Source organism: Amblyomma maculatum, chromosome 1 (genome assembly GCF_055883805.1).
Source record: "Amblyomma maculatum isolate TAMU_Amacu chromosome 1, ASM5588380v1, whole genome shotgun sequence".
Taxonomy (NCBI): domain Eukaryota; kingdom Metazoa; phylum Arthropoda; class Arachnida; order Ixodida; family Ixodidae; genus Amblyomma; species Amblyomma maculatum.
In genome coordinates this window covers 330,943,192-330,969,365 of record NC_139344.1, presented here as the reverse complement: position 1 = coordinate 330,969,365, position 26,174 = coordinate 330,943,192, and the positions used below count along the sequence as shown (strand labels likewise).

Sequence of the window (26,174 nt, the reverse complement as noted above, 5' to 3'; positions counted from 1 at the left end):
ACATTTCCTTCGGTAATTCGGAATATGCTTTTATTTGTAGATAATAATTTTATTCTTAGTGCACGCGGTCACAAGAAAAAAAAAGGGAGAAAAAGTGCGCACTGTGTTTCCAATTTTCCCACCTTTTGCTATGCTGTTTATTACAATGAAACTCCGTATGGCTGAGCATAGGACAACATCTTCACGCTGTGGAAGTCGCAGGTGAGCCTATATTTCGGGTTAATGCTTGAACAAACACAAACGACTATAGTTACTCTTTCTTGGACGTTGTCCATCTTCGTTTCGTTGTTAAAGCAGCAAAAAAAAAATCATATATGGTGCTCTATTAGTAATCACGCAGGATTCAGTGTATTTAGGCCAAATGCGAGGTTTCACTTCGCTTTCGGCTTGAAGCTGGATTTTCAAGGTCTGTACCATAAACCCTGACTGCTCATTGAAGGGTCAAATTCTAAAGTTAAAGCTCAGCTACTTTGGTCATCTGATGAGAAGAGAGGAGTCGCTGGAGAAAAATTTGATGTTGGGAAAGGTTGAAGGTCACCGGAGAAGGGGTAGGCAGCGAACGCGATGGTTAGATGGCATCCTCGAGGCGCTGCAGATGAAGCTATGTGACATTAAGAAGACAGTGAGAGATCGGAAAGCGTGGCGTGATATGGTCCATAGGGTCACGAAGAGTCGGACACGACTGAACGACTGAACTGAACTGAACTGATGCTTCTGACAAATGTCGACGAAATAAGTGAGTGAGAACCTCACCGGTGCGTAGTTCACTACGAAACTTTGGGGGCCGCATAACTCTTCTTAGGAACGAAATACGACAGCGGTGTGTTCTGCACCTAATACGCATGGATGGAAATTGGTAAAGACGACGGCTTGCAAAACAGAGCACGGTAGGCTTGCAGCTAAACATGCGCAAATGTTTGGCTGTGGTGATGGCATTGTGCAGAGCGAACATTTATAGATATGCGTGAACGACTGCTGTTCTTGCCTTCCACAGACTGTGTAGGCAGATGTCACGCGCGAAACTTTCATTGATAGTGTGACAAATGTCCAGAAGGTTTACATATATCTCAGCTTCAGCCCTCGATTGGCTAAGCCTTTCTGAGGATTTGCCTGCGACCAAACTTATTTTAATTTGGTATGTCAATGCGCGTTTTAACGTCCCATTCCTTTTAGGCGGCTCTATTGTATCGATTCCGGCAACAACAAGAAAAAAGCGCTGGCGGCTATGTAGCCTGACTTAATGGACAGTGAAACACATTGTTCGGCGCCGCGGGATCATTACCCACTCGCGGTCATAAACTACGTTTTTTTTTTTTTTTTAAGGTCAAGGAAGAACTTCGTGCATACAAATACCGGCGAAAATCGGATATTTTTTTTTTTTTTTTTGTTTTAGCGGAGCGAACTAATGTTTATATGTCGAGCATAAAGCCAGCGAGTTGCAGGCAACGTTTACCTTCGTGGTCCTCGTAGACGAGGGCGAACCTGTTCCAGCCCCAGGTCTTGATGAGGTCGACATACGCCTTGGCGAGCACCGCAGGCTTGGGGAACAGGTTGATGGAGAGGTCGTCGCGTTGCAGCTGGAAGTCCCAGCGCATCTCAATGTGCGGCACGTCCAGCGCGTCGCAGATGGACTGCACGTGCATACTGGTCACGTCCGACGACGGCCCGAAGATTCCCGCGATGCCCGTGCCCAGCAGACTGCACACTGCGTAAATGAAAGAGAAAAAAAAAAGGTTGAAGGCCACGATCAGTGAGGTTAGGACTACCAGCCGTCGCCGATGAGATGGAAGCTTATCATCATACGCATCTTGCGTTCTGCGTGATGTTCACGTGGGGTTAAATAGAAGCACGGCATTTCAACCTTCCACATGTATTCGCGATCTAATTTAGACCAGACACAGACAGCAGGATGACCTGCTATTTATCAGAACGGCAATTCCCAGACACTTGGCAATCACTGATACAAGACGCTATTTCAATTCATATACATAAGTGTACCCGTGAGGCACATACTTTCAATACCCGAAGTAATAATTCATAGAAATTGCCTCTCTTACAGCCTATAAAGCAACCAATATTTCATAGAAATGGAAAAATGGAAATATGCATTAAGAATTGTATATCCTGGTTGTCTTGTGGTTATTGTAAAACTAAGTTCCATATAACTAAAAGTATACATTGGCCAAACTTTTTGCCGCAAGCAGAAAGAAATAGAAACTGGGAGAGGGTGAACGTAGCAGCTGTTCCCGTCGAGCATATGAGATTATTGTAATCGCTATCAACCACGAATTTCAAATGAAACGGTGACGGACAACTTTCGTGACAGGGCGCTTCAAACAGGTTACAACGTGGAACGTCGCAAAAACGGCTGCGAATGGTTGCAGCCATTCCAGGAAGACGCCAAGACGTCTCGGCTGTGCTCAACAAAAAAACTATATATAAAATTGGAATCAATTGCTGTATAATTCACGCATAAAATTGTTTTGCAGTGCGCTGCATGATGCAAATGACGTGAAGGAAAGGTCACGCTTCATTTCTGGTAGGTGTAGATTTCACGCGCACTTTTGTGGCAAGCCTCCAGCGAATGCAGAAGGTCTTACATTCAGACTAGAAAAACTTGTTTCAAGTGGTTTATCTATTACACTTTAGTTTAAATGGCGCGCAATCACTACAAAATACATAGACATACATTGCAGAAGTGTTTGATAGCCCAATCAGTAGGTAATCTCTGACGCCTGTCGTTGCCAGTCACACCTCTGAGCCGGCGTATTTTGTGCACTGCAGATGCTGGTCCGCTGCTTAAAACAGCGTATATTTGATTTGCCTTAAACAAGTGTGTGGGTTTGTGATTTCGCAAGCAAGGCAATGTCCTTTTTTTTTTTTTTAATAGAAGCTAGCAAGTTTAGGAGAGGAAGGATTTCTCTTGTGCGAAAGAAAAGTAGTGCCAGTAGTGGCGCGACCGACGTTGTTATATGCAAGCAAGCTCCGTTGCAACGCTCGGGCCACTGCTGCTCGCACTGACACAAAATTAATTTAATGGGCCAATTAGTGCTGTCTTGTAAGTCCATTACAATCTACAGAAAAGGCATAGAGCAACACAGGTGCTGAGCAAGAGGGAGTGATAAAAGGCCCCACCTAGCTTCTGTACATCGCATGACATCTCTTTAATGTGATATATGACATGTAAAAAGATACACAGTTGATAATGGTTCATTTTGTGCGAACCGCCCCATCGGACGATATAAAGAATGAACACTCAGACACGCTAAATGAGATCTAGAAACTGCGCACGCTCGATCTCAATCTGCCTTTTCCGCAAGCAAAGCTCTCAGAGATAGCATTACATCGTATTGACTGTATTAGGCCTAAATGATGCTCAAAAAAGATACAGAAGTAATGGGAAGCACTTCAGACGGCCAAATATAGCGTGGTGTAGGGCAGTTTACTGAGTCATTCCAAAGAGTTTCTGGACGCTTTAATAGGGAAGCAGATAGCGAATTCTCGTAAATTGTTAATCAGACACTCAGTTGTCCTATAAACAGTACTAAGAGTTCGAACTAAAGCATGAAAACCCAAAATATCGCAGCGTCATGACTAGTAAGACTCAACCCGAAAATGAAGCAACTAAAGCCTTTAAAAAGAATCCTTTCAGCCAATCGCTTTGACAGATTTTTCATGAAAAATGAAAATATCGTTCTATGCCATTCAGTATGTGGATCTCATTTGAGGGGCGTTTGCTGCTTCGTGCTTGGGATGAATTCTTGAATCCGACTATACTGGAGTTATGTTGAAGCTTTTGCCAATTAGTGGTAAAAACCCGATAGAACATGACAGCTACATTTATGTACATTTCATGCTTAGTGCTAGGAGCTCTGATGCAAATATCCTGTGTTTCTCAACCATTATCCTGCTTGACATGCGAGAACGTTTTCATAAGCATGCAAATAACCGACCTTTCTGCCTCTGTTACCACACATCTTTCTTTTCATAGCCACCGTAGCCTCGGAATCGTCACGAAACCAGTAACTGTTTTGTTTTTCTTTCGATAGAAAAGTTGCAGCCCCGCCAGGCAAAAAAAAAAAAAAAAAAAAAAAAAACAACAGATTCATGTGCCATTTCTGGCATCTAGAGGGCGCTGCTATGCTTTGAGAACTTTCGGAGGTTTGCGCTGCCCACGTTCAGGAAAATACGCACGGGAGATAACTTGAGCCAAACCAAACCAATTCCGGTCGTAACCGGACCGATTGGCGCGGAAATTGTATACCTCGTGCATCGTCGCGAAAAGGCTCTTTAAGTGTGGGTCTTCGTTGAATCCGGACTAAGTACCGGAAGACCGAATAGAGATTTAGGGTTTTAAGCAAAAGAGAAAGAAAACCAATGTTTTGACAATTTTAGAATAAAGCCGCTTTGTCGCTGCACGTGCTGGACGATGACTAACTTGCCCTCGGAAAACTCCTAAAGCGAAAGACTAACTGCAGTTCTGTGCATACCTATTCTCACGCATGATGAAGCCAAAGTAAGGATCACGCGGCTAAGAGCGGAGACGGCAAGAGAGAAAAATAGACAAAAGGAGAAAGGGAAGGTAAAAAGGAATAAAGGAGAAAAGGGTGGGAGCAGAAGAGAAAGGAAAAGAAAGTGAAGGAGAGAAGCGGAATAAAGAAGAAATTATTAAAGTAAAGGAAAACAAAGGACGCAGAAATAAAGTAAGAAAAAGGAAGCATTAAATGGTGAAAGAAAAGTATAAAAAAAAGTGCCCTTTCGCATTAGTCCTTTCGTGCAGTCGCGTTATTCGCTTCAATTTAAATGGCAAGTAAGCTAATAAAGTGGCCTAATATATAGCGCGAGAGAAAAGAAATTAGTATAAGGTCTTCTGCAGCAGCATAGGTTACGGTAGTAAAATAAGTCATGATAGCCGTGAACGTGGTGACGACGATAATTGTCCACAGTGCTAGCTAGACCCGTGAATCGATGAATGGTTTCCATACATCGGATCAGTTTTCCGTCATAAGTGGAAGCCTTTACTGCTGGTGCATTCATCCTCATCATCATCATCATCAGCCCGATTATACCCACTGCAGGGCGAAGGCCTCTCCCATATTTCTCAAATTAACCCGGTTCTGTGCTAGCTGCAACCACTTGACCCCTGCGAACTTAACCTCATCCACCCACCTTAATTTCTGCCGCCCCCCGCTACGCTTTCCTTCTCTTGGAATTCAGTTTGTTACTCTAAGCGACCATCGGTTATCCTCTCTTCGCACTACATGTCCTGCCCACGCCCATTTCTTCTTCCTAATTTCCACTAGAATGTCGGTAACTTGAGCTATTTCTCTGACCCACTGTGCACGCTTCCTATCTCTTAATGTTACCCCTACCATTTTTCGTTCCATAGCCCTCTGGGTTGTCCTCAACTTAAGCAGAACTCTCTTGGTTAGCCTCCACGTTTCAGCCCCATAGGTGAGTGCAGGTAAGATGCAACTGTTATATACTTTCCTCTTCAGCGATACCGGTAAGCTGCTAGTCATAATATGTGAGTGCTTGCCAAATGCGCTCCATTCCAATCTTATTCTTCTTGTTATTTCCTTTTCGTGGTCCGGATCTGCGGTTTCTACCTGTCCTAAGTATACATATTCGCCTACTACTTCCAGTGCTTCGCTACCTAATGTAAACTAATGTAATGTGTATTCACTTCCCTTTTATCAAACCGACGCAAACATGATGGCGAACACTACCTCTCAAAACGAAAAGCCCAAAGCCGTACATTTCCTGAGTGCGCTTGTTTTTCTTTCCTCGCTGAACCAACCAAAGCCGCAGCTTTTGCTAAGCTTTTAGATGCTAGAGAGAGGGCGTGCAATGTGTTTTGAACAAATAGACGTCAAGTGGAACCATATTTGTAGATACACGTCCCGCTGAAAGACTGCAAACAGACAGCCATTAATGAGCCATGGACCAAATTATAAGAACATGAAAGGAAAACACAGAAAAATTACCAGCAGCTCTGCCGTCACGTTCGGCACACAAACGGAGCACGGACGAAGGAGTGAAGAGAGGGCGCAGAATTGAAGTTTAACGCGATTACCGCTCGGTAAGTGCTCGAGGGGGCTCGAGGGTAAACCGGTGAAAAAATCTCCTCCTTCTCACCACAAGCTCTAAATATCAGGCAAGCAACTGGTCTCATTAAAGCGTATGGCGGTCTTGAAATATTTGAGGGAAAAATATAAAAAAATATAATTTGTAGACGTGCTGTACGAAAATAAAAAAAAACGCGTATAATTAAAGCAATGAAGCACAAAATTAAGCAAGTTATTTATTTATTATTACGTACTACCAGTCCTTTCCACGACTAAGGTAGCAGTGAGGGCAATACATGTTTAGTGACAACATACCAAGAGAAGCAGCTACAACAAACCCATCACCAAAATATCATTGCTAGATTCTACACAAATGATTATAAAGTAGAGATGAAAATGTATCGCGAGATACTACAGACACCACGAAAGCAGGTAACTGATTCCAGTCGTGGGCGGTATGCGGAAAGAAGGAATATTTCATGCAATCTTTAGCAGCAATGATTCTTTGACATGTCGAGTGTTTTTATTATGAATTATGCGAGATGTGCATTCCTTGATGTAACATTGCTTATCAATTCCAACAGTTTCAGTCACGATGCTACTAAATAGACACAGACGTTTTATGCTTCCGTCTAAGAAAAAGGAACAGTAAATTGGCTCTACTGTACAATAGAGTTACTGAATCATTCCTCCTGAAACGGGAAAATATGAAACGTAATGCTAGTCGCTGAATGGGCTCCAATTCCGGTACGAACACTTTGTTTTCGGCTTCCACACCTCACATGCGTACTCCAGTAATGGGCGCACCAATGTTTTATATGCAGTGAGTTTTGTTTCACTTGAAGCAAACTTTAGTGTTCGCCTGAGGTAGCTTAACTTCATATTAGCTTTACCAACAATGGACAGAATGTGTGGCCTTCAGCTAAGGTTCGACGTAATGGTCAACCCTAAGTGTCGAAATACATTTGTACGTCGGAGCGTGTTTCCTTGTACTGACTATACCCAAACTCTAGCGGTTGATGTTTGATGAAATAGTCGTGCATGTTGATTTATTGAGTTTTAATGATATTTGCTACAATTTACATCAGTCATTTATTTTATACAAGTACTGATTTGGAGACCCAGTCAGTAAAAAGTGATAAACCCGTTTCCTTGTTTATTGTGCGGAATATTTTGTGTTTTACAATGTTCACTTGCTTTTCAGTTTTGTGTAGCTTAATCTTCGATGAATTTTTAAAAATTAGGAACTTGGCAATCCTAGCGAAAATCGATTACACAGAGATGGCAGCAGGAGCCTCGAAAAAGACAACAGGCATTTTATTTCTTCGTATTCGGGGTAAAGGCTTAAAAAATAACTAACGCTATAATTTTTAAATAAATCATGGTTTAAAAAGCCATCAATTTCAAACCTCAGTTTTCTCCGACAACTACTTTCTCACCGGCAGGACTATTAATATTTTTGTACACGCTAAACAAGAACATATAACCGCCGTGCAAACTCTATCTGCTATCAAGCAGGGTACGATATCGCCTTTGGTATTGCTATTGCACTTTTTAGCCACTCTGGTAATGTACTTTGTAGGTGTTCTTTTTGCCACCTATATTAACTCACAGTTACTTCAACTTCGCCCTACGCCTAGACCGTTTTCGCGGCGAGGAGTAAAATAGCGTCGAACTGGAGCGAATAGCATCATTCCTCCTCTCTGACATATGTGGACGCGGTGGTAGCAGCGGGGACGCCAGGGCGTTCTACGCACAAAGCGCGCGTACTGCGCAGTCTTTTGCGCACAAAGCGCCTCAGATAGCCGAAAAGCGTCGAAGCTGCTCAGCTGATAAGAACATCGCTCTATATTTAGTTTTTTTTCTCTATATTTTGTACGCTTTATAATAAATTCCCGTCGATTACGTTACTTAGTAATGCGAAATTTGAGCGCAGCTCATCAGCTATTTCACCTTTTCGATAGATTGAGGCAAAGATTTCGGGCAAGACACGTATATACAATTACAAACGACTTTTTTTCTTAATTTTTCACACGTATTACTTCAAGAAACACTCTACTAACAGTTCTTGGCTGTTATAAAATAAGCTTTGTGGTCGGAGAAATGAAGAGAGCAATTAAATTATCGGGAGGTTGCGGGAGACAGCGCGTGGGCCCATAGGAACGTTGCGCGACGAACAGATAGCAGCGACCGACTGATGCCGCTGACGCCGCTAGCGAGTGAAGAGAGCGTGACTCTGTGCGTTTCGGCTTGGGATGCACGCACCGTGATCCGCTGATAGCAAGCCGGCGTTTCGGCAACCGGAGAGCACCCTCGCCGCCACGCAGGAAGTAAAGGGAGGGGGGGGGGGGGGATGTTAAGCAGCGGCAAAAGGGGAACGCGCGCAGCAATCAGATAACACGCGCGGTCGGCACCACGCAGGAAGGGTATCTATATATATATATATATATATATATATATATATATATATATATATATATATATATATATATATATATATATATAATATTTCATACAAGCAAAATTGGCTGAGGTCAATATGGGACATTACTTCATTAAGTCACGATTCCGCAAGTATAAATTGTCAGTTTTCTGTTTCATCTGACCAGATGTTTGCACGACGGGAGCATCAGACGAACGCAGCTGCAGCCGCCAGTCAAATAAATTCCAAGATCCCGCCGAGTCAATGACAGTCATCTCTACTCGTCGCACGCACCAGCAAACCGGTAGCTGAGTTATGCAGCCAATGTTTAAATCCGATCATCAAACAGACAATCCTGTACGGACGCTTGAGCGCCCCAGCTTTGTTACCCAACCGCAGTAACCTAGGGTAGACTAAAGGAACCTGACATCGAGAATGGATGTTTATGATTAGAACCCCAGTGGAGTTTTGAGAACTCCGCGCAGTAGCCGATCAAGAAGTAAACAGTTTATGTGCATGATCTGTGGGCACAACAAATGTAATGTGATTAGCATTGCTCCTAAAAATATCATGAAATGGCTACATTCGCTTGCTCTGAGTGCTCGAACGGTAATGGTAGCCTGTCTCTAGAAATCATTCAACGATAAAAAGTAGATAGAAAGCTGCCTTTTGTTGCTTGCTTATTCACCTCTCTGTGCCCCATAAAAGTTGCACACTAATTATAATAAAGCTTCTCGTGCTGGGTCGATCCGATCAGGGGAATATATTCCGGTCATTTCTGGCCGAAGGGCTTGACTACTGCTGAAAATCTTTTTTCTTTCAGTCAGATACTTCCAGAACGCAAACATTTCAATGCCAAATCTCCGAAATGTCGATGTGCGTGTCTCCGGTTCCACGGATGCGATCGCACATACCAGCATGACAGTTGTTCTCAACTTAGCCGCTAGATGGCGCCGTCGACACAAAACAGGAAGGAGAAAAATGAGCATGATAGCTACTGCTACCACCCCGTTTCAAAGGAGACGCTCCTATATTCCATCCATCCATCCATCCAGCTGGAAGATTGGTGGCTTAAAAGCAGAGAAGTGACATAATGATAGTAATGTAGGAGCAAAATTTAATAAATAGAATGATGGTTTAGTTAACAATTCTAAATCAATATTAAGATATATGGAGAAAAATGAGCATGATAGCTACTGCTACCACCTCGTTTCAAAGGGGACGCTCCTATATTCCATCCATCCATCCATCGGCAGCGCCCATCACAAGATGACTGGAATTTTCTTCTCTTTTCTATTTTTTTCGCTAGCACGTCAACTCGTATACCATCCCTAAGCGACACTGCTCTCTTTTGAGTTTATTAATGCTATGTTCATAATTCCGATTGCTAAGACCTTGAATAAATATTTTTCATGCAATGATTATTCGTAATTAATCACTGTAATCTCAGTAGAAAATGAATTGCATGTGCATGTTCGCATGTGCAGAGATAGTCGTCAGTTCCGTTTCTTATCCCCGGTAATAAGGAGGTTTAGTTACTCCGTACTTGGTACATTTATGTTCATCATACTTCCGGGTCTCAGAGTATAGTGCTATCATTACAGCAACTTCTGGCAGACAAAAGAAGAAAGAAATGCAACGCTCTACGCCTGGTGCCTGGTGTCATCGACGGTACCGGAAGCATGGAAGAATGCAAACATTATCCTCATTCACAAGAAAGGGGACTCTAAGGACCTTAAAAATTACAGACCAATCAGCTTACTGTCTGTTACGTATAAGTTATTTACTAAGGTAATCGCTAATAGAATCAGGACAACCTTAGACTGCAATCAAGCAAAGGATCAAGCAGGGTTTCGGAAACGGTACTCTACTATCGATCATATCCATACCATCAATCAGGTGATAGAAAAATGCTCGGAATATAACCAGCCCTTATACATAGCATTCATTGATTACGAAAAAGCATTTGACTCAGTTGAAACCTCGGCGGTGATGCAGGCATTGCGAAATCAGGGGGTAGACGAGCCGTACGTGAAAGTGCTGGAAGATATATATAGTGGCTGCACAGCAACCATAGTTCTACATAAAGAAAGCAACAAAATTCCCATAAAGAAAGGTGTTAGGCAAGGAGACACAATCTCCCCAGTACTATTCACAGCTTGTTTAGAGGAAGTATTCAGAGACTTGGAATGGGAGCAGTTAGGGATAAGGGTAGATGGAGAATACCTCAGTAATCTGCGATTTGCTGATGACATTGCCTTGCTAAGCAACTCGGGGGATGAACTGCAAATAATGATTGATGACCTAGACAGGAAAAGTAGAAAGGTAGGCTTGAAAATCAATATGCAGAAGACTAAGGTAATGTTCAACAGCCTCGGGAAGGAACGGCAGTTTACATTAGGTAGCGAAATACTGGAAGTAGTAGGCGAATATATCTACTTAGGACAGGTAGTAACCGCAGATCCGGATCATGAAAAGGAAATAACAAGAAGAATAAGATTGGGATGGAGCGCATTTGGCAAGCACTCGCAGATTATGACTAGCAGCTTACCGGTATCGCTCAAGAGGAAAGTATACAACAGTTGCATCTTGCCTGTACTCACCTATGGGGCTGAAACGTGGAGGCTAACCAAGAGAGTTCTACTTAAGTTGAGGACAACCCAGAGGGCTATGGAACGAAAAATGGTAGGGGTAACATTAAGAGATAGAAAGCGTGCAGAGTGGGTCAGAGAAATAACTCAAGTTAACGACATTCTAGTGGAAATTAAGAAGAAGAAATGGACATGGGCAGGACATGTAGTGCGAAGAGAGGATAACCGATGGTCGCTGAGGGTAACAAACTGGATTCCAAGGGAAGGAAAGCGTAGCAGGGGGCGGCAGAAAGTTAGGTGGGCGGATGAGATTAAGAAGTTCGCAGGGGTCAAGTGGATGCAGCTAGCACAGAACCGGGTTAAGTGGAGAGATATGGGAGAGGCCTTCGCCCTGCAGTGGGTATAATCAGGCTGATGATGATGATGATGATGACGCTCCAAAGACCTGCCTACATCGCTAGTATTGAAACTGTGTTCTTTTCCACACTTCATTCGTATTTCACCGTCAATTCACAGTGCCATCATCTGTCGACCTTGCACAAAGTCAAGACTAACACCGTCAGCGTACACATATACAAACGGCTGAGGCATTGCTCCCAGAGACGCGGCGAATTGTAAACGGATGCAGAGACTCGCGCACCCTTTTCACATACCCCTTCTTTACACAGTTAAAATACGATGCTGCTGGCGTTGGTGAACGGTCGATTCGCATTTGCAAATAAACAAGGTGTATCGACTTCAGAAGAGGTGCTCCTCTTTTTTTCCGCTAGTTGTCGCGGCTGTGTAAACAGCTGGGGGATCATTGCGTCGGTAGTTTTGAAGGAGACAAACATATCGATTCCTGTTAATATTTTGCTGTCGCGCGCAACTTCTCCGATTCGCCTCTGGGCTGCGTTACAGCCGCATTTCAAAGGAGGCCAAAAGTGCGTGCGTGTGTGTGTGTGTGTGTGTGTGTGTGTGTGTGTGCGTGTGTGTGTGTGTGTGTGTGTGTGTGTGTGTGTGTGTGTGTGTGTGTGTGTGTGTGTGTGTGTGTGTGTGTGTGTGTGTGTGTGTGTGTGTGTGTGTGTGTGTGTGTGTGTGTGTGTGTGTGTGTGTGTGTGTGTGTGTGTGTGTGTGTGTGTGTGTGTGTGTGTGTGTGTGTGTGTGTGTGTGTGTGTGATAGTGAGAAAGAGAGAGAGAGAGAGCTAGAGAGAGGGAGGGAGGGAGGGAAGGAGAAGGCGATAGAGGAGAAAAACCTCAAGTTTCTAGTTTATCGCATGAAGTGGGTCGAATGAGGCAGGAATATCAGACAATGAGGTTCATGGTGGGGGGAAAGGATATGGGTAGGTGTTTATGTGTACAATGTGCTCGGCTAATTCCTTCGTTATTGAGACGCGGTGATGGCTTTTGCGAGAGAGCATGGGTTCGCCAGAGATACCTGCGAAGATGATTGGGAGACGAGCGGAATGGCTCTAGGGAGTTGTCTGAGGATAAACTGCTTAGAGCCGCATTGCGTTTGCTAAGAACGCGTGCTTTACATTTAAGAGGCGTGTTTAGGCTAAGCAGGAAAAGGTGCCTGATATTCTATTGTAGAATGATAGGGATGTACAACGTTGGTACAAAGAGTAACAATAATATAGAACTATTACTAACCGGCCCTGCCCCCCCCCCCCCCCAACCATTATAAAGAATGCCACAGCTTTTGACCCTGCTGCGCCGAAGAGGAACCGACATCGCATCAAGCTGAGTCATGGAGGAGAAAGTTCTACAGAGTGCTTGCGCTTAGGGCTAGTAGCGAAGAAAGACGGAACACATGCGCTGTATTATCCCAGTCGTGCTTTGTACTTTCGCCCCATCTGAAGGGAATGGAAGCCACGATGCGTAGCGCTTACACATAACAATTCTAAGCGATTGCGCCAGTGAACGTACAAGGGCGGGAACCAGCAAGAAAAACGGTCCCCCTAACCAGTCTACAAGAGTGCGCAAAACTTCCGTCCAGCCACCCAAGACGCAATGGACGTCATATCCTGCAAGAGAACATCCGACCAGGGATGCCTGACGGTATGTGCGCGCGCCCAAAATCACGAATAAAGCTATAGTTCCTCGAGTACTTGAGACAGTGGCCCGGATGTGGATCGCTTCATCAGCAATATTAGTTTTATTTTTTGATGCGAATAACTTACGGCCAGCTAAAACTAACAGTTCAAAAATTTCAGGGGAGCAGTTATGTCACCTATTTGCAGCAAGGCGAGAGCGTTTTGGCCGCAAGCTTCCTGCGATCCTTGGAACGCCCTTGAGTCCTCGGGAGAGAGTCTCTAGAGAGAGAGAGAGAGAATACTCTTTCTCTCTCACCGTCTCTACTCTCTGGGAGTGAGGGGAGAAGGAATGAAGGGGGTTAGAGAGGCGAAAAGAGAGGGAGACGGATAGAGAGATAAGGGGAGGGGGATGGAGGGAAAGGGGAAGAGATAGTCTCTTTTTCTCTCTCTATAAAGAGAATTTATTCCTCCCTCGTTCTCTCTGAAAGAGAGAGCTCTCTCCTCTTTCTCTCTCTTCCTCATCAACTATCATTATCAATCACTAAGTATAACTATCGGCCACTATATACCAGATCCCCATCGATATTGTACCGATGTGTACGCGGAATGTCGCGTACACATCTCGCGCACAGTTTCTGCGGAAGTCACTCATAAGCTGCTAAAGGCTTTCGCCTTCATAGAGTTTGCTCGCTCACTCGCTCACTCGCTCACTCACTAATTGTCCGTTTTACACCATGCACTCCGGTCTGCACACCCTTAAGTCAGTTGTGGAGACCGTTGACATCGGAGGCCTTGAATTCAGGCGTTAGCCCCACTTTCACCGCTACATGTGTGCATGTGCAGGCAAAATGCGATACTCGGTCTCTGCTCCTGATCTGTTTACGGAAGACAAGACTGCTCCGAGTGAGTCACATAGAGCATCCGCAGGTGATCTATAGGTGGCTATCTAAGCATTGTGTAAAACATGAGCACCTAGAAATACTCGTTTCCAAGCCCAGATTTCTTATCTTTCCCAATACCGAGTGAATAAAGAGTTAATGGTGGGGGAGAGACCTCGCTCTAGCATTCTTCGCCTGACAGCGAGCTTTACAGCATTCGTTGATGGCAAACTATCTGTTATTATTATCCCCTTGACTGTATTTGCTCTGGGATTTACCGAATTTACGCCTGATTGACTACTAACTACTCCTGTTTGAATGAGAAATGCAAAAAGGCGGCGCTTTTATGCCACCATCATTACTTTACGGTGGCTGGTCTAGTGCAGTACTCATCTAGTGCCTTTCAAGGCTTGCAACGGGATTCTTCCAATGATGGCTACATCTTCAACTCGTTCTAAACTTTTGTTCTTTCCCTTTATTTATGCTCCGTCGAGCCCAACTAGCCAGGCCCAAACTACACTCTATAGGCGAAGCAAAAATTCGAATGAGGAATCAGTGAGCTGTGACTGCCTCCGGAAGTTTCCGCCGCCGGCAGAGTTCCATTGAAATTCTGAAAGCGCTGTCGAATCCGTTCAAATGAAATGCACACAAACACACACACACACAAAAAGGTTTGAAGCAGGGTTGCGTCGGCAGAAAGAAGTGTCCCGCTTGCCACTGCGAATAAAGACGCATAAAGAGGCCCGAAGTTTGCCGACGTGAGGAGGCGCCGGCAGATTCCTCAAAATGTTTCGTGGCAAAAATAAGAAGAAAAGATCCAAATTGGAGAAGCCGTGGCTTGATATCAGAACTTTTTTTATTTCTTCTCTCACTCATTTCCTCCTTCGTTCTATCTTGCCTTGGATTGCGGCAAGTCAGCGAGCTGGCATGCTCAACTGAAAGACGGAGACGGTGCGCGGACGCATTCACCGGAATCGAGCACGCACAGAATCAGCGAAGCGCGAGGCGGAGCCGCAGAACAAACGGGTGCAGTCGCGCGGCGCTTTTCGACTGGCTCAACAGGTGGCGTGGGTGGCGTAGTGCGAGCATCGATCGGCGTGGTCTCCTTCCTCCTCGGGTCCGTGGCGCAGCGCCGACGGAAACGGGGGCGCCGTGAAAAACTGTACTATTGTCACGCTTACGTTAGATGTGTGCAGGAAACACATATTACACACTCCAAGTTGTTTTCGTTTTAAATTTCTCAGGAGCTTCATGTTGTAATGTTGTAAAAATTTGCTGGTCTGTGAATCCTATGCTACGAACTTGGCGGGAGGCCTTTCCTACGCGGACGCAACTACCTGACGTAACTGGTTGGTTAGGCTGCGGACTTTGGCTATTGGGTGAACCGGGAGAACGCAGTGATAGATTTTTATTTATTATTATTTTTTTTTTTGCGCGGAGAGGCTACTGCGCAATCAACTTACATTCGATGCTTAGAATATGGACCACGTCAGATGCGATTGATCTGAACTTTAGAAAAGCGTGATTGTTGCTAGAGTTAATCACTTTCTTTGGCTCAACCACTGCTTTCCTTGACAACTGCTTGGATTGCTGCTTTTCAGGGACGAAAACCGGGGATGACATGTGCAGGGCACCAAAATCTCGTTCCGCCGCCTCTAAATGAACTGTGAGAAGTGCTGAGCTTTCCTCAGGCTTGACCACGGTTCAAAACGAGAAAACATCCCTGGGATTTGATACGATTTCGGCAACCAATAAATTCGCGTCGATGAGTCAGTGATTCGTTCCGTCATCGGACAACCAGTAAGCCCACTATGTGCGGCAGAAACCAATTTATGGCCCTCTAAGTACAGAAACGGTGGTCTTTTGGTAGAGCGCCCGCCTCGCATTCGGGAGGTACCAGGTTCGATCACTGGTACCGCCGGGCACCCACCGGTTTCCAATAGGTATAAAATATCCCCATCCTGGTACTCGGCTTTTCCGGGTTAAAATACTTGGGAAAGGGGTCAAGGAAAAAAAATGTAGCCGTGGCCTAGTAGTTAAAGCTCCCGTCTCGGCTGCGGGAAGTGGCTGGCTTGAAGCCCACCGCCGGACATCTACCAGTAAAAAGGTGTATACAAATGTGCACCGTCATTGCACCCGGCATTCTGCAGTGGTATACGCTTGGGAGAAGCTCCGTAAACACCACTGCGCCTTCTATGGCCAAAAGCCAGTTTCAAATAACACTCACAGCCTGCAAAGGTATGAGAACCACTACCAGTTAGTGGTACTGGTTCTCACTCCCACTAAGCACACAGCGCAGCAAATTAAAAAGGGGTGTAAGATTTTTTTTTCGATAAGGCCTCCCGTTGCAGTCGGCCTAGTGCAAAGATTCCAAAAGCACGCATTTCCAGATGGAACAATGTGCACAGCCACAAACAAACAATGCTCCTTATGCTGACGTCACAGCCCACTCTAGAGACGAATGACGATTAGATGCCTCCGTCAATGAAATAACTTTAAAAATTATAGATGTCAACTATCCTTGAACTAAGTTTCACGAGCGTAAGCCATCAATCACAGTCGCTGCTGCCGCTTCAATCTTCGCTCGATTCCGCGATTGATAAGCTTCTCGGTAGCCTGTCTGGCACGGCTGCGGTCTCTGTTTTAGCGAGATGACGTATACGTGTATGGCGTATGCACCTGGGTTAAACAGAGGAGCTGCGCAAACGGAACTTCATGAAAACGGCGATGTTTACTGCACAGCGCGAGAGTGTGTTGCAGTTGTAGACGAGGCGCGGTCGGCGGCGACGCAGGTAAAGGCGACGTTGCTTGATGCACAGCGCAAGATGAAACAACAGGCGGCGCTCTAGTACGTGGCGCCGTCTCTGGAACTCATAACGTACTAGCTGCATTAATAAGGCAGAATAAGGCTAAACTCGCATATGAACGTAGTAGAGCTAACGCTCTAGACCAACCATGAAGGCAGGCGAAGAATGCACGACAAGGAAGGAATTGCATGTTCCGTATCGTTCTTTCTTCGCTCGCTGCATGCGCTGTTCTTTGTCAGCCTAGCATGATACGGAAGACAAAAGTACACACAAGTTTGCCGGAAAGTATTTCCAAGTGTGTTATTCTGGTTTGGGCAGCTGTAGCCCAAATATCGGATAATTCCCACTGTGGTGCGCTGTACGCGTAACCAAGCATTCAGATCAGGAGTAATGAGTGGCAACGTCAGTGCGCTAGACACGCCTTCTCCTTCCTTCCCCCCCCCCCTTCCCCCGATTATTCTCCTCGTTATCAAATTGTTTCGCCTGAAAGCATTGTTATTCCCGTGAGGACATACATCCCGATGAAACATTTCAGAAGCATGCACCACGCATAGCTACAGGGTGGGAATAGTATATTTACCGTACAAAGCATAATGCATAGCTATTCTTGAGATTTCACAAGTCTTACAATTTATATTAGAGGCCATAGATGCAGCGGCTTAGAAGTATTAGGTAATCGTACGCCTAAATATTAATTGCAAAATGGGAAATTAAGACGCTGCGAAATGAAATGTTCGCGCATAGAGGCGCGGGAACAAAACGAAATGCACTTTTTGAAACCCAGATAGCTTGGTGTTTAAGCCAAAAAGTCATCTTGCAGTCACCGAATAGTTCTTTTCAGCGGCACAATACCTGCCCCGCGACTGTCTTCAAGAACAACAAAAGCGATGCACTACGCTGAAAACCTTGCCTGTGTCTATTGTGAATCTGGGTTCCTCTGAGCATTTAACTGTCTACAGTGTCTGCGGTGGCCTTCCTTACCTGAAATAGTTTACCGACAGTGAGCAGACTTGCGCCTTTGCTAGAGACCCAGCGTAGGCTGGTAACTCAGGCAAGAGCGGCAGCCCAGGCCACTGGGGTCTTGAAATGAAGACTCCACTCACTGCCCCCCCCCCCCTCCTTTTTTTTCCTTTTTTCTTTTTTCCTTTCTCTTTTCTTTTGCTTTTTGACATAAAGTTTTCTTTTTCTCTCTCTCTGCGCCTTTGCTCAACTCCGTTCAATTATTAATGCGCTGTTAAACGTCGAATTCACAAAGGCGTCAAGGTATCTCGCACGCGACGACGGGGTCAAAGAATTACAAAACTTCAGCACCTGCATTTGTTTTATAGATGCAGGTGCTGCAAAAAAAAAAAAAACGCGCGAAATTTCATCCAGCCATCTAGGTCGAAAGAATCAGGCAGAAAAAATTCTTCACCTCCGCAACGAATCGAATGCACAACTGTAGTGTTTCTTTTTTGTCATTGATTCGGGTCGACAGCCTTGGTTTTATTGTGCAACTTTGATTAGCAAAATTAAGAATCTCGGACATAGAGGCAAACCATCGAAATGCGCGAAGTGCCAAAGGACGGTAGCTTCTGACATGCGTGCGTGCTTTCCGCACCCGTATACCAATGCTTCGGCGTAGACTGAGCCTTCTTCTTCCTTGCCACAGTTTTCTTCTTTTTTTTTTTCGTCCCGTTTCCACCTCTCCCTAGAGGCTTCGCAAGGAGGGCGGATGAGGGGGACAGCGACCCGTAGCTTGGCAACTCGGATACCGTTAAAACCGGGGGCTTTGCGCTCGCGCCCAGCAGAGCGGGACGATCGCCAATTTGTCCCGGTCAAGTTACTTGAACCGTGCTCTAATCCATCACGGCGACACAAATCACTCTCCTCTTCCCTACTGGGGCTTGTACCTCTCTCGTATTCTCGTCTTTCCTTTTTCATCTTTTTCTCAGCGATTCTCTCCTTTATTTCATTTCGACAGGGTGGAGGAGAAAGGACGCTCATGGAAGCGAACACTGGAAAGCCAAAAGCATGTCGTAACGCTCAGAGATCTTTATTCTCTTACTCTAGGCTTAGACCTACACGTGGGGACGTCTTAATCTGTATCCTTACTCACTCTGATTAATACCTGAGCCACGAGGCAAATTAGGCTCCGCGCGAAACTATTTTCCGTCTGCCCCGTTTCTCTTTCTGACGTTTTATGCTTGCATCTCCTGCACGAAAGCAAAAGATTTCGGTGGAACTAATTGTTCATCTGCACGTTGGAGGAAATATTCTTGTAGAGGGGGCGATTCGCCTCAAGACGTAATTCCTTCGGCGATTCGCTACAAAGCAGTACAGCGTGGAGTGCTCTAGAGTGCAAGCACTTATTGTACACGTAGCGGGAATACGAACAAACGACACTGTGATTAATTAGCTAGTGATCGGTCTGCAGTTATCAGTGTTAAGCGCACGTTTTCATCTTTATAGACAATTGCCTATGGAGGAAATGTTTCAGTATAGTTATATTAAAAAAACCGAGTGCAGGGAAAACAAAAGGAATCGGATGCAAATTGAACGCGGCCTTTCGTACGGTAGCACCCTCTAGAAATTTAAGCACTTACACTATAGGATCAATATTAAATAACAACAGTGGTCATCATGCTAATGTGCCTATTAAGTGAGGTTAGAAAAGAAATGCTTGTTGCAGTCTACGTTTTATTCGCATGATTGGATCTCACTGGCATAATAGTTCCTGCGATCGATTCCAGCTAAAACTGTGACATTTGAAGAAGACAGCACAGGCACAAATTCCTAGAATTCATTTTTGTTCAGTTACTTCAAAATTTTTGAACATGACATGTTGCTACTACTCTCTTCTATTGAAAGCAGTAGGTCAGCATAGTGACAATTAGGTTGTTGTTAGCCCTCTACATCTACCATCTCCCCATAAAACTTCCAGCTGTTCTTTATTTTTGTGGCTTGATATTTATTTATACCAATTTTATTTATTTAGAAACGACTTTTTTTGCCGGTCTGTACTGCAAGACGAGCAGCAGATTCATTGAACGATATGTATTGTTTACGTCACTTATCACTCAACACCTTCGAAGAGTGGGCGACCATCGTTCTATAGTCCTAAAGTTTCTTTTTTCAGTCGTTTATTCCTTTATCTTCTCGTAAACGGAACTGCCTTTTTCACGAAACTTCCTGGTGGAGGAAACCAATTTCTGCCTATTTCTCAAAGGGCATTGCATATTGCGGTGAAATTTACCTTTGTAATGTTTTGCCGGGATGTCTTTTTCTTTTCATGATATTAAGAAAAATTGTTAAGAAAAGAAAATTAAAAAGAAATAATTATGAAAGCAGCGCTTAGTTCCAAGCAAAGTAGAGTAGAAGCAACACAAAGAGCTAAGGAAACAGGCCAAGTAGCGAACGTACGTGGGTGAACCCTGGCCGCAGGTCTTATACCTCGACGCTTTTTATATACTTGTAAAGAAAACTAGAAGACAAGACAAAACTAACTAGAGATACAGAGCAGCCACCATTAACATGACCTATCTAGCGCTACATGCTTATCATTTTTTCAAGACGTTATTTTTCATAAGTTCAAATTATGAACATGGTCACTAAATCCAGTTAATGCTCTTGCGATAGATAGACTTTTGAGCGGTAATTCCTGGCTAGCTGGTAGGCGTATGTCTGAAAACGTAGAAGAAAAAAAAATGTCATGAAAGAAACAAAGTCTGAATCAGGATAAGCGAAAACACCGCAGTATAAGCGTGCGCATTTCATATCTCGTCCTCCCGACCTCGATTTTTTCGCCCCATTTGTTTTCCACTTTGCGTTCTGTACGTCATTTTTTTGATCATGTAAGGAACTAGATCTGACGTTTCATCATTCATCGCCTTGCGAAAGCTTAGCATTTCTTTATTTGGAGTTATTTTCACCTGTGAAAAATCAAGTTCAGGATCATTAAACACAATTACGCGCTCTAAATGAAATCTGGAGGACAGAATTTTTCCTTCTTACGAGGCATTTTTCATTCTTTAGTGTTTTCTCAAAAGAGACGTTGAGGAAACGTAATATAATTATTTTTCTCAGTAAAAAACTATTCTTTTTTCTTTGTTCCTTATGGCAACGTTGGTATATATCCAACCACCGAAAACGCACTCAGCGTTGAAAAAATCTGATATAAAACCTTACCGTTAATTGATGCAAACTCATGATGTCATTACCGAAATGAGGAGTATTTAATCATTTTGCAGTTAAAGGTGGTGTAGTTTGCCTCCGTGAAAAAAATGTTTACCGGCGCATGCATTTTACTTGATAAATCATTCAGGGATGGCGCTATCAACATTTTGTTGCTTGGCCAATTTTCGGTTATAACAACTTCGTTTTTGGCGAGAGTATTATTTATACATTACGAGATGCAGTGCTTTCTCGATACACGCCGACATACATCATTTGTCTTTCGGTCCCTTATAAAAAACATTCCAGAATGCATTCGCGCTGTTTTTTATTTCTAAATATACAGAAATGCTACTCAATTTAATGTGCTGCTGGGAATTTCAACAGCACACAGCGAACACCACATTAGTACCAAAACATCAATGTGCAGGCTAATACCCTGAGCAAGTTTTTGTCATTACTGTGGAGTCAGTGATGATCGCACTGACCAGACGAAAACATATTCCCTTGCCGAAACGTTAGCTTGGCTTGCGAACTGAGCCTCCTCCTCAACCCTCGTTCCCTTCTCTTTCATACAGCGCATCCATCTTCTCCCTATAGTTGTACCCGCGAAGCAGCTGTGTTTGGTAAACAGTTGCATAGCAACGTGGCGTGCAACTGGTGTGCCTAGCAACGTGTTGCTATGCACACCAGTTGCATAGCAGCCGCAGAGCAACGTGTTGCAGCGACAACATAGGGTCATAGTGCGATGATTGATGTGCGTCTCATTTCAGCCAGCCATACAAAGCCTAGGCGACTAAGAGCAAAACTATTATAACACCTCTTTCACACGATATTATTAAAATTATTTCTCTTTTTTTTTCTCATTCAACATCGTTATTAGTAGTACCGCGTAATATTTATATCTCCTATGAACCAAAACTTGATGCCTTGAAAATTTGATCCTGGATGTTTGAAGACTTCGATGTTCCATGAAGACATATTTGTACTGTGTTTGTGGGCGTTATATTCAACGTGACACCACGCTTGGCCGAGAGGATTCTACGCCAGACGAAATCAGTAAGCAGCTATTTACGTTGTCGTCGCCAACTGCTAGTCTTAAGGTTTCTGTAACTCGTACGGCGTACGATCGCGTTTTATGGTGATATCCATAATGATGGTCCGCGAAACTCCAATGACGTATTCTCGTCCTATCACTTCGATGTGCCAATTCGCGTTCATGTTGGTGCAGTAGCTCTCATTCGTTAATTTATCCGCGTTCGAGCAGCCTAAGACATGCAACGTAGACAGTCTTGGCCGTAGCCGCTAGGAATATTTGTACTTTGGCAGTACCAGAATTTCTTCTGCATCTTTGCAAGGAAATTAGTTTTGAAAGGATTCACATTTTGCAAATCGTTATGAGATGTTATGCTTGAAAGATAAGCAGCAACTGATTTAAATCCGCTAGTGAACTGTCTCTGCTCTCCTCAATACTTCGCTCACTATGAGCGTAACCTCAATTAATGTCTGCAGCCTTGTTCTTACTTGCGATAGGTGAACGTCTCTACTGAGCATTGTACGCTGGTTGCAGCGTAGCCAGACCTGTGCATGAACCACCAGCAGCAGCAGCAGCAGCTCGCACATCCGAACGTGCCAACCACGCTGCACCCAATTTGTGGGATACGGCAACGCATGGAAGCCTCTAACCACTGGTGGAAACGCCGCCTCAGGCAACGTCTCCTCAACGTCTCCACGACAGCAACCAGACCGCGACTTCGCTGACTGTTGGAGCGGAGGTAACAGACGGGGGCCAACGTATTCAGAGAAGGACGGCACTCGTCAATGTCGCAAGAAGGCACACCGCACTGTCCGCACACGTCGTCAGGGGGCGAGCCCGCAGCTCCGCTTTCGATTAGGCCATCAAACGCGCTCGCAGGCGGCGCGGCATGTTTATGACTGCCAGCTTGTAGCTCTGATTAGGCCGATCTCCCCTCGGCGTGCTCGTCGCCCATCGATCGGACCCGGCTCTTTTCATCGTGGCCTGCGACACGTGGCGTAATCTCTGCTGAACAGCTCTGATTAGGGCCCGCATGAAGCGCACAAGGATCGAAGGGAGAATATCGTCGGGAAAAGCAAAGGTGAACTGGCTCTGAAGTTTTGCGTGTTTTATCCGAAGCAGCGCCTCCCGATAAAAAGAAGCCACCAATCCTGACTGCAGGATTTATTGGGCTACTTAACCTCTGTCTTCGTCGTCTAGGTTAAAGTTACTTTACAGTGGGTTTGAACAAAACGCGCCATTTCTGCACAAACCTGAAAAGAAAATGCAAATTGGTTTGTAGCAAGGACAGACAAGCACATGAAGGAACCGAGTTGACGGAACAGAGCATTTACCCCTGAGGATAGCGCTCTGTTCGGTCAACTTTCTTTCCTCCCGTGCTTTTTTGCGTGTAATAAAAGCCAATTACACTAATGCAGCAACACCTGCAAAAACGTCCTCGCAGGAGAAAGAATAGACAATGAAATTTCTCCCCTACTTTTATGCTGCCATGCGGTCACAGAGAATTCGAGCCCGAACAGCTGCAAGCATATTTCGCCATTTTAAGCATATTTTGTAGTTTACAAGGAAGTGAAATCCATAGTTTCTCATTTTAATATTCATATATCGGCTTATATGACACTGCACCTGCGAAACAGCCTGTTGTATTAGTACTGGTATTGGTGTGTAAAGGTTTAATGTCCCAAAGCGACTCAGGCTATGAGATACCCCGTAGTGAAGGGTTCCGGAACTTTCGACCACCTGGAATTCTTTATCGTGCAGTGTCATCGCAGAGCACACAGGCGCCTTGTATTTCGCCTCGATTGAAAAACGGCCGCTGCGGTCGGGACTCGATCCCGCTTCCTTAGGCACAGCAGCCGTGCACTCTAACCACTGCGCCGCCACAGCGGGGTGGTACTAATATTTATTTTAGCCTCAAATGTCTGTGTTGGAATATTACATAAGGGGCGGGCTATTACAGTTCTATCAGTATTTCAATAAATTCCTTGAAGCATCCTGGATGAGTGTGATGAACTGCGGCGGCAGAAAAACAATTGCACTCCGCCGCTGTATGGACGAGAAAAAAAAATGTTTAGATGCGCAGCGGCTTAAGTAGATTGGAGATATACTACTCTTACGCGATTAAGACGATGTGAAACGCGGTAAGCAGCCATGAGGATCCAGTTTCCAAATGAGGAGAAAATTGTACGAAAAAGGACACAATCTGGTTGTTTTATGACTCGAATCGAATGATAGAAGGCTAGATTTTGACTTCAGGTTAGCACTAGTTCTTTTATTGGTATATACACATACGCTGCCTTACCGCCGTTTAGAACCACTCTAGATCCTCTGACGGTTCATTTAAATAGCGTTTTCACACTTGGAAGAGAGTAACGTGTACGCGATTAGCTTGTTCACTAGTTGAGGTTCATTTCACACTATTTTTTAGCAAGTTATTCGTTTTATGTATGCCTCTTGTTCCCAGGTTTGCTTTACAGGGAGAGGTGCGGTAAAAATATATACAAAGAAACTACTTACGAGTGCGCACTCAGCAACACGTGGTGCAGTCATTTCAATGCACATTTAGTCGTGCAATTTAACGTTTAACGCTGTTTCAAAGAATTTCCGCTCGAACCAAAGGAGCCTGTATATGGGAAAAGGGCAACGGTATTCGGAAGACAGGTTCCATTCGTTAGCAGAAAACTATCTGATACTTGAACGCAACGTTTCAGCACGTTTATCGCCCACTACATGATAACACTACGTGGACAGAGCAATTGCTGAACGTCTTTATTACTGAATAAAAGTGGATGAATCTTGACATATAAAAGGTGTAATGCAAATTCAGGCTGATAATTAAACGGCAGCAGCCATACTGACTGTGGTTGCGACAAAATAAAGTGGAGCAAAAGAGAAGAAAGCGCTTAGGTTCAGGTATTAAACTACAATACAAAAAGATCAGATGCAGAACACGGACATGCCCTATGATACCTCACTGAAAGCGGTGCATACGCACGCGCCCTGAACATACAGCAGTCAATAAAACTCTACAGGACAGAAGTGCTTCAGATGAAAGGCATTGCAGCGCCTCCTGACGACTCAATCGCCTAGTCTTTTCATACATGAAGGGTTTTTAGTGGATTAACTTGCGCAGCAACAGCGAGCCAACTCTTTCTTTCCGTCTGCCCCACCCTTCTAGTTAAACTGTTACCGCTGAGAGCACGTTGTTCCCTTTATGGAAACCTGTTTTTATAAAAGCCAACATATGCTTTGGCACTCGCATAACGATTTTTTGATAGCAGGAATATTCCAGAAAGGTAGCGAGTAAATAACAGTTCAGTTCAGTTCAGTCGTTCAGTCGTGTCCGACTCTTCGTGACCCTATGGACCATGTCACGCCACGCTTGCCGGTCTCTCACTATCTTCCTAACATCACATAACTTCACCTGCAGTGCCTCGAGGATGCCATCTAACCATCGCGTTCGCTGCCTACCCCTTCTCCGGCGACCCTCAACCTTAGCTAAACGAAAATACGAAACCCAGATGTCGTCATTGTAAAGGCGCAGAATCACGTCAGTTTTACCGGACCGAACCATGCCACTAGCTCTCGTCTCATTGCCTGCATAGAGTAGAAGAGGAAATTTCTGAATGCTATCGTAGGACTTCAGGAAGTGACCTCGTTATCTCCAACATCCAAGCGCCCCTTACTTCAACCTAGGACACGACTGTTGTTTACGGGAAAGTATTGCTTAGGGACGGATTGATTTGAACGATGTTGCGAGTGCGGCAAGGCCGTCAATTTGTTCTCACGAAGCTATTATTTTTCTTCGGGACATAAACTGGTCTTTATCAGCCCAATTATAACCAAAAGTGTTTCGGCGTAGCCTGCAGGAATATAAAACTATGCTATTTATTTCTCATTATGCTAATTATAATTCAAAGGTAAAACTAATCACGAAGAGCTAAAATGAGAAGTCTCTTCCCTGCGTGTGACAACTAAATTGGCAAGAAAGAAAAACCGAAACTTCTTTACATTCTAGCAATGGTTAGCGTAGCTGTGACGTGGTTACTATGCAGTTGAGAAAGAGAAACACTGAGCAGAGAAACCCAGATTGAACAATAGACAGATGTGGGCAATAAATATGCAGTATGAGACTCTGCTGCGTATTAATTACGCATATCAATGCCTACTATAAAACCTTGCAATGGTGCGGAGCTTATTCAGTA

At 44.5% G+C, this 26,174-nt stretch overlaps 1 protein-coding gene across 1 annotated transcript in view; it reads right to left on the bottom strand.

The window, feature by feature from the left end:
* LOC146207421 (glutamate receptor ionotropic, kainate 2-like) overlaps nt 1-1,694 on the bottom strand; it is a 73,522-nt gene extending 71,828 nt beyond the window's left edge. Inside the window, exon 1 of the mRNA XM_084587241.1 lies at nt 1,454-1,694. Coding sequence (XP_084443367.1) covers nt 1,454-1,643 — 190 coding nt within the window. The 5' untranslated portion in view covers nt 1,644-1,694. The remainder of the gene's footprint in view (nt 1-1,453) is intronic.
* Between the last annotated feature and the right edge of the window lie 24,480 nt (nt 1,695-26,174).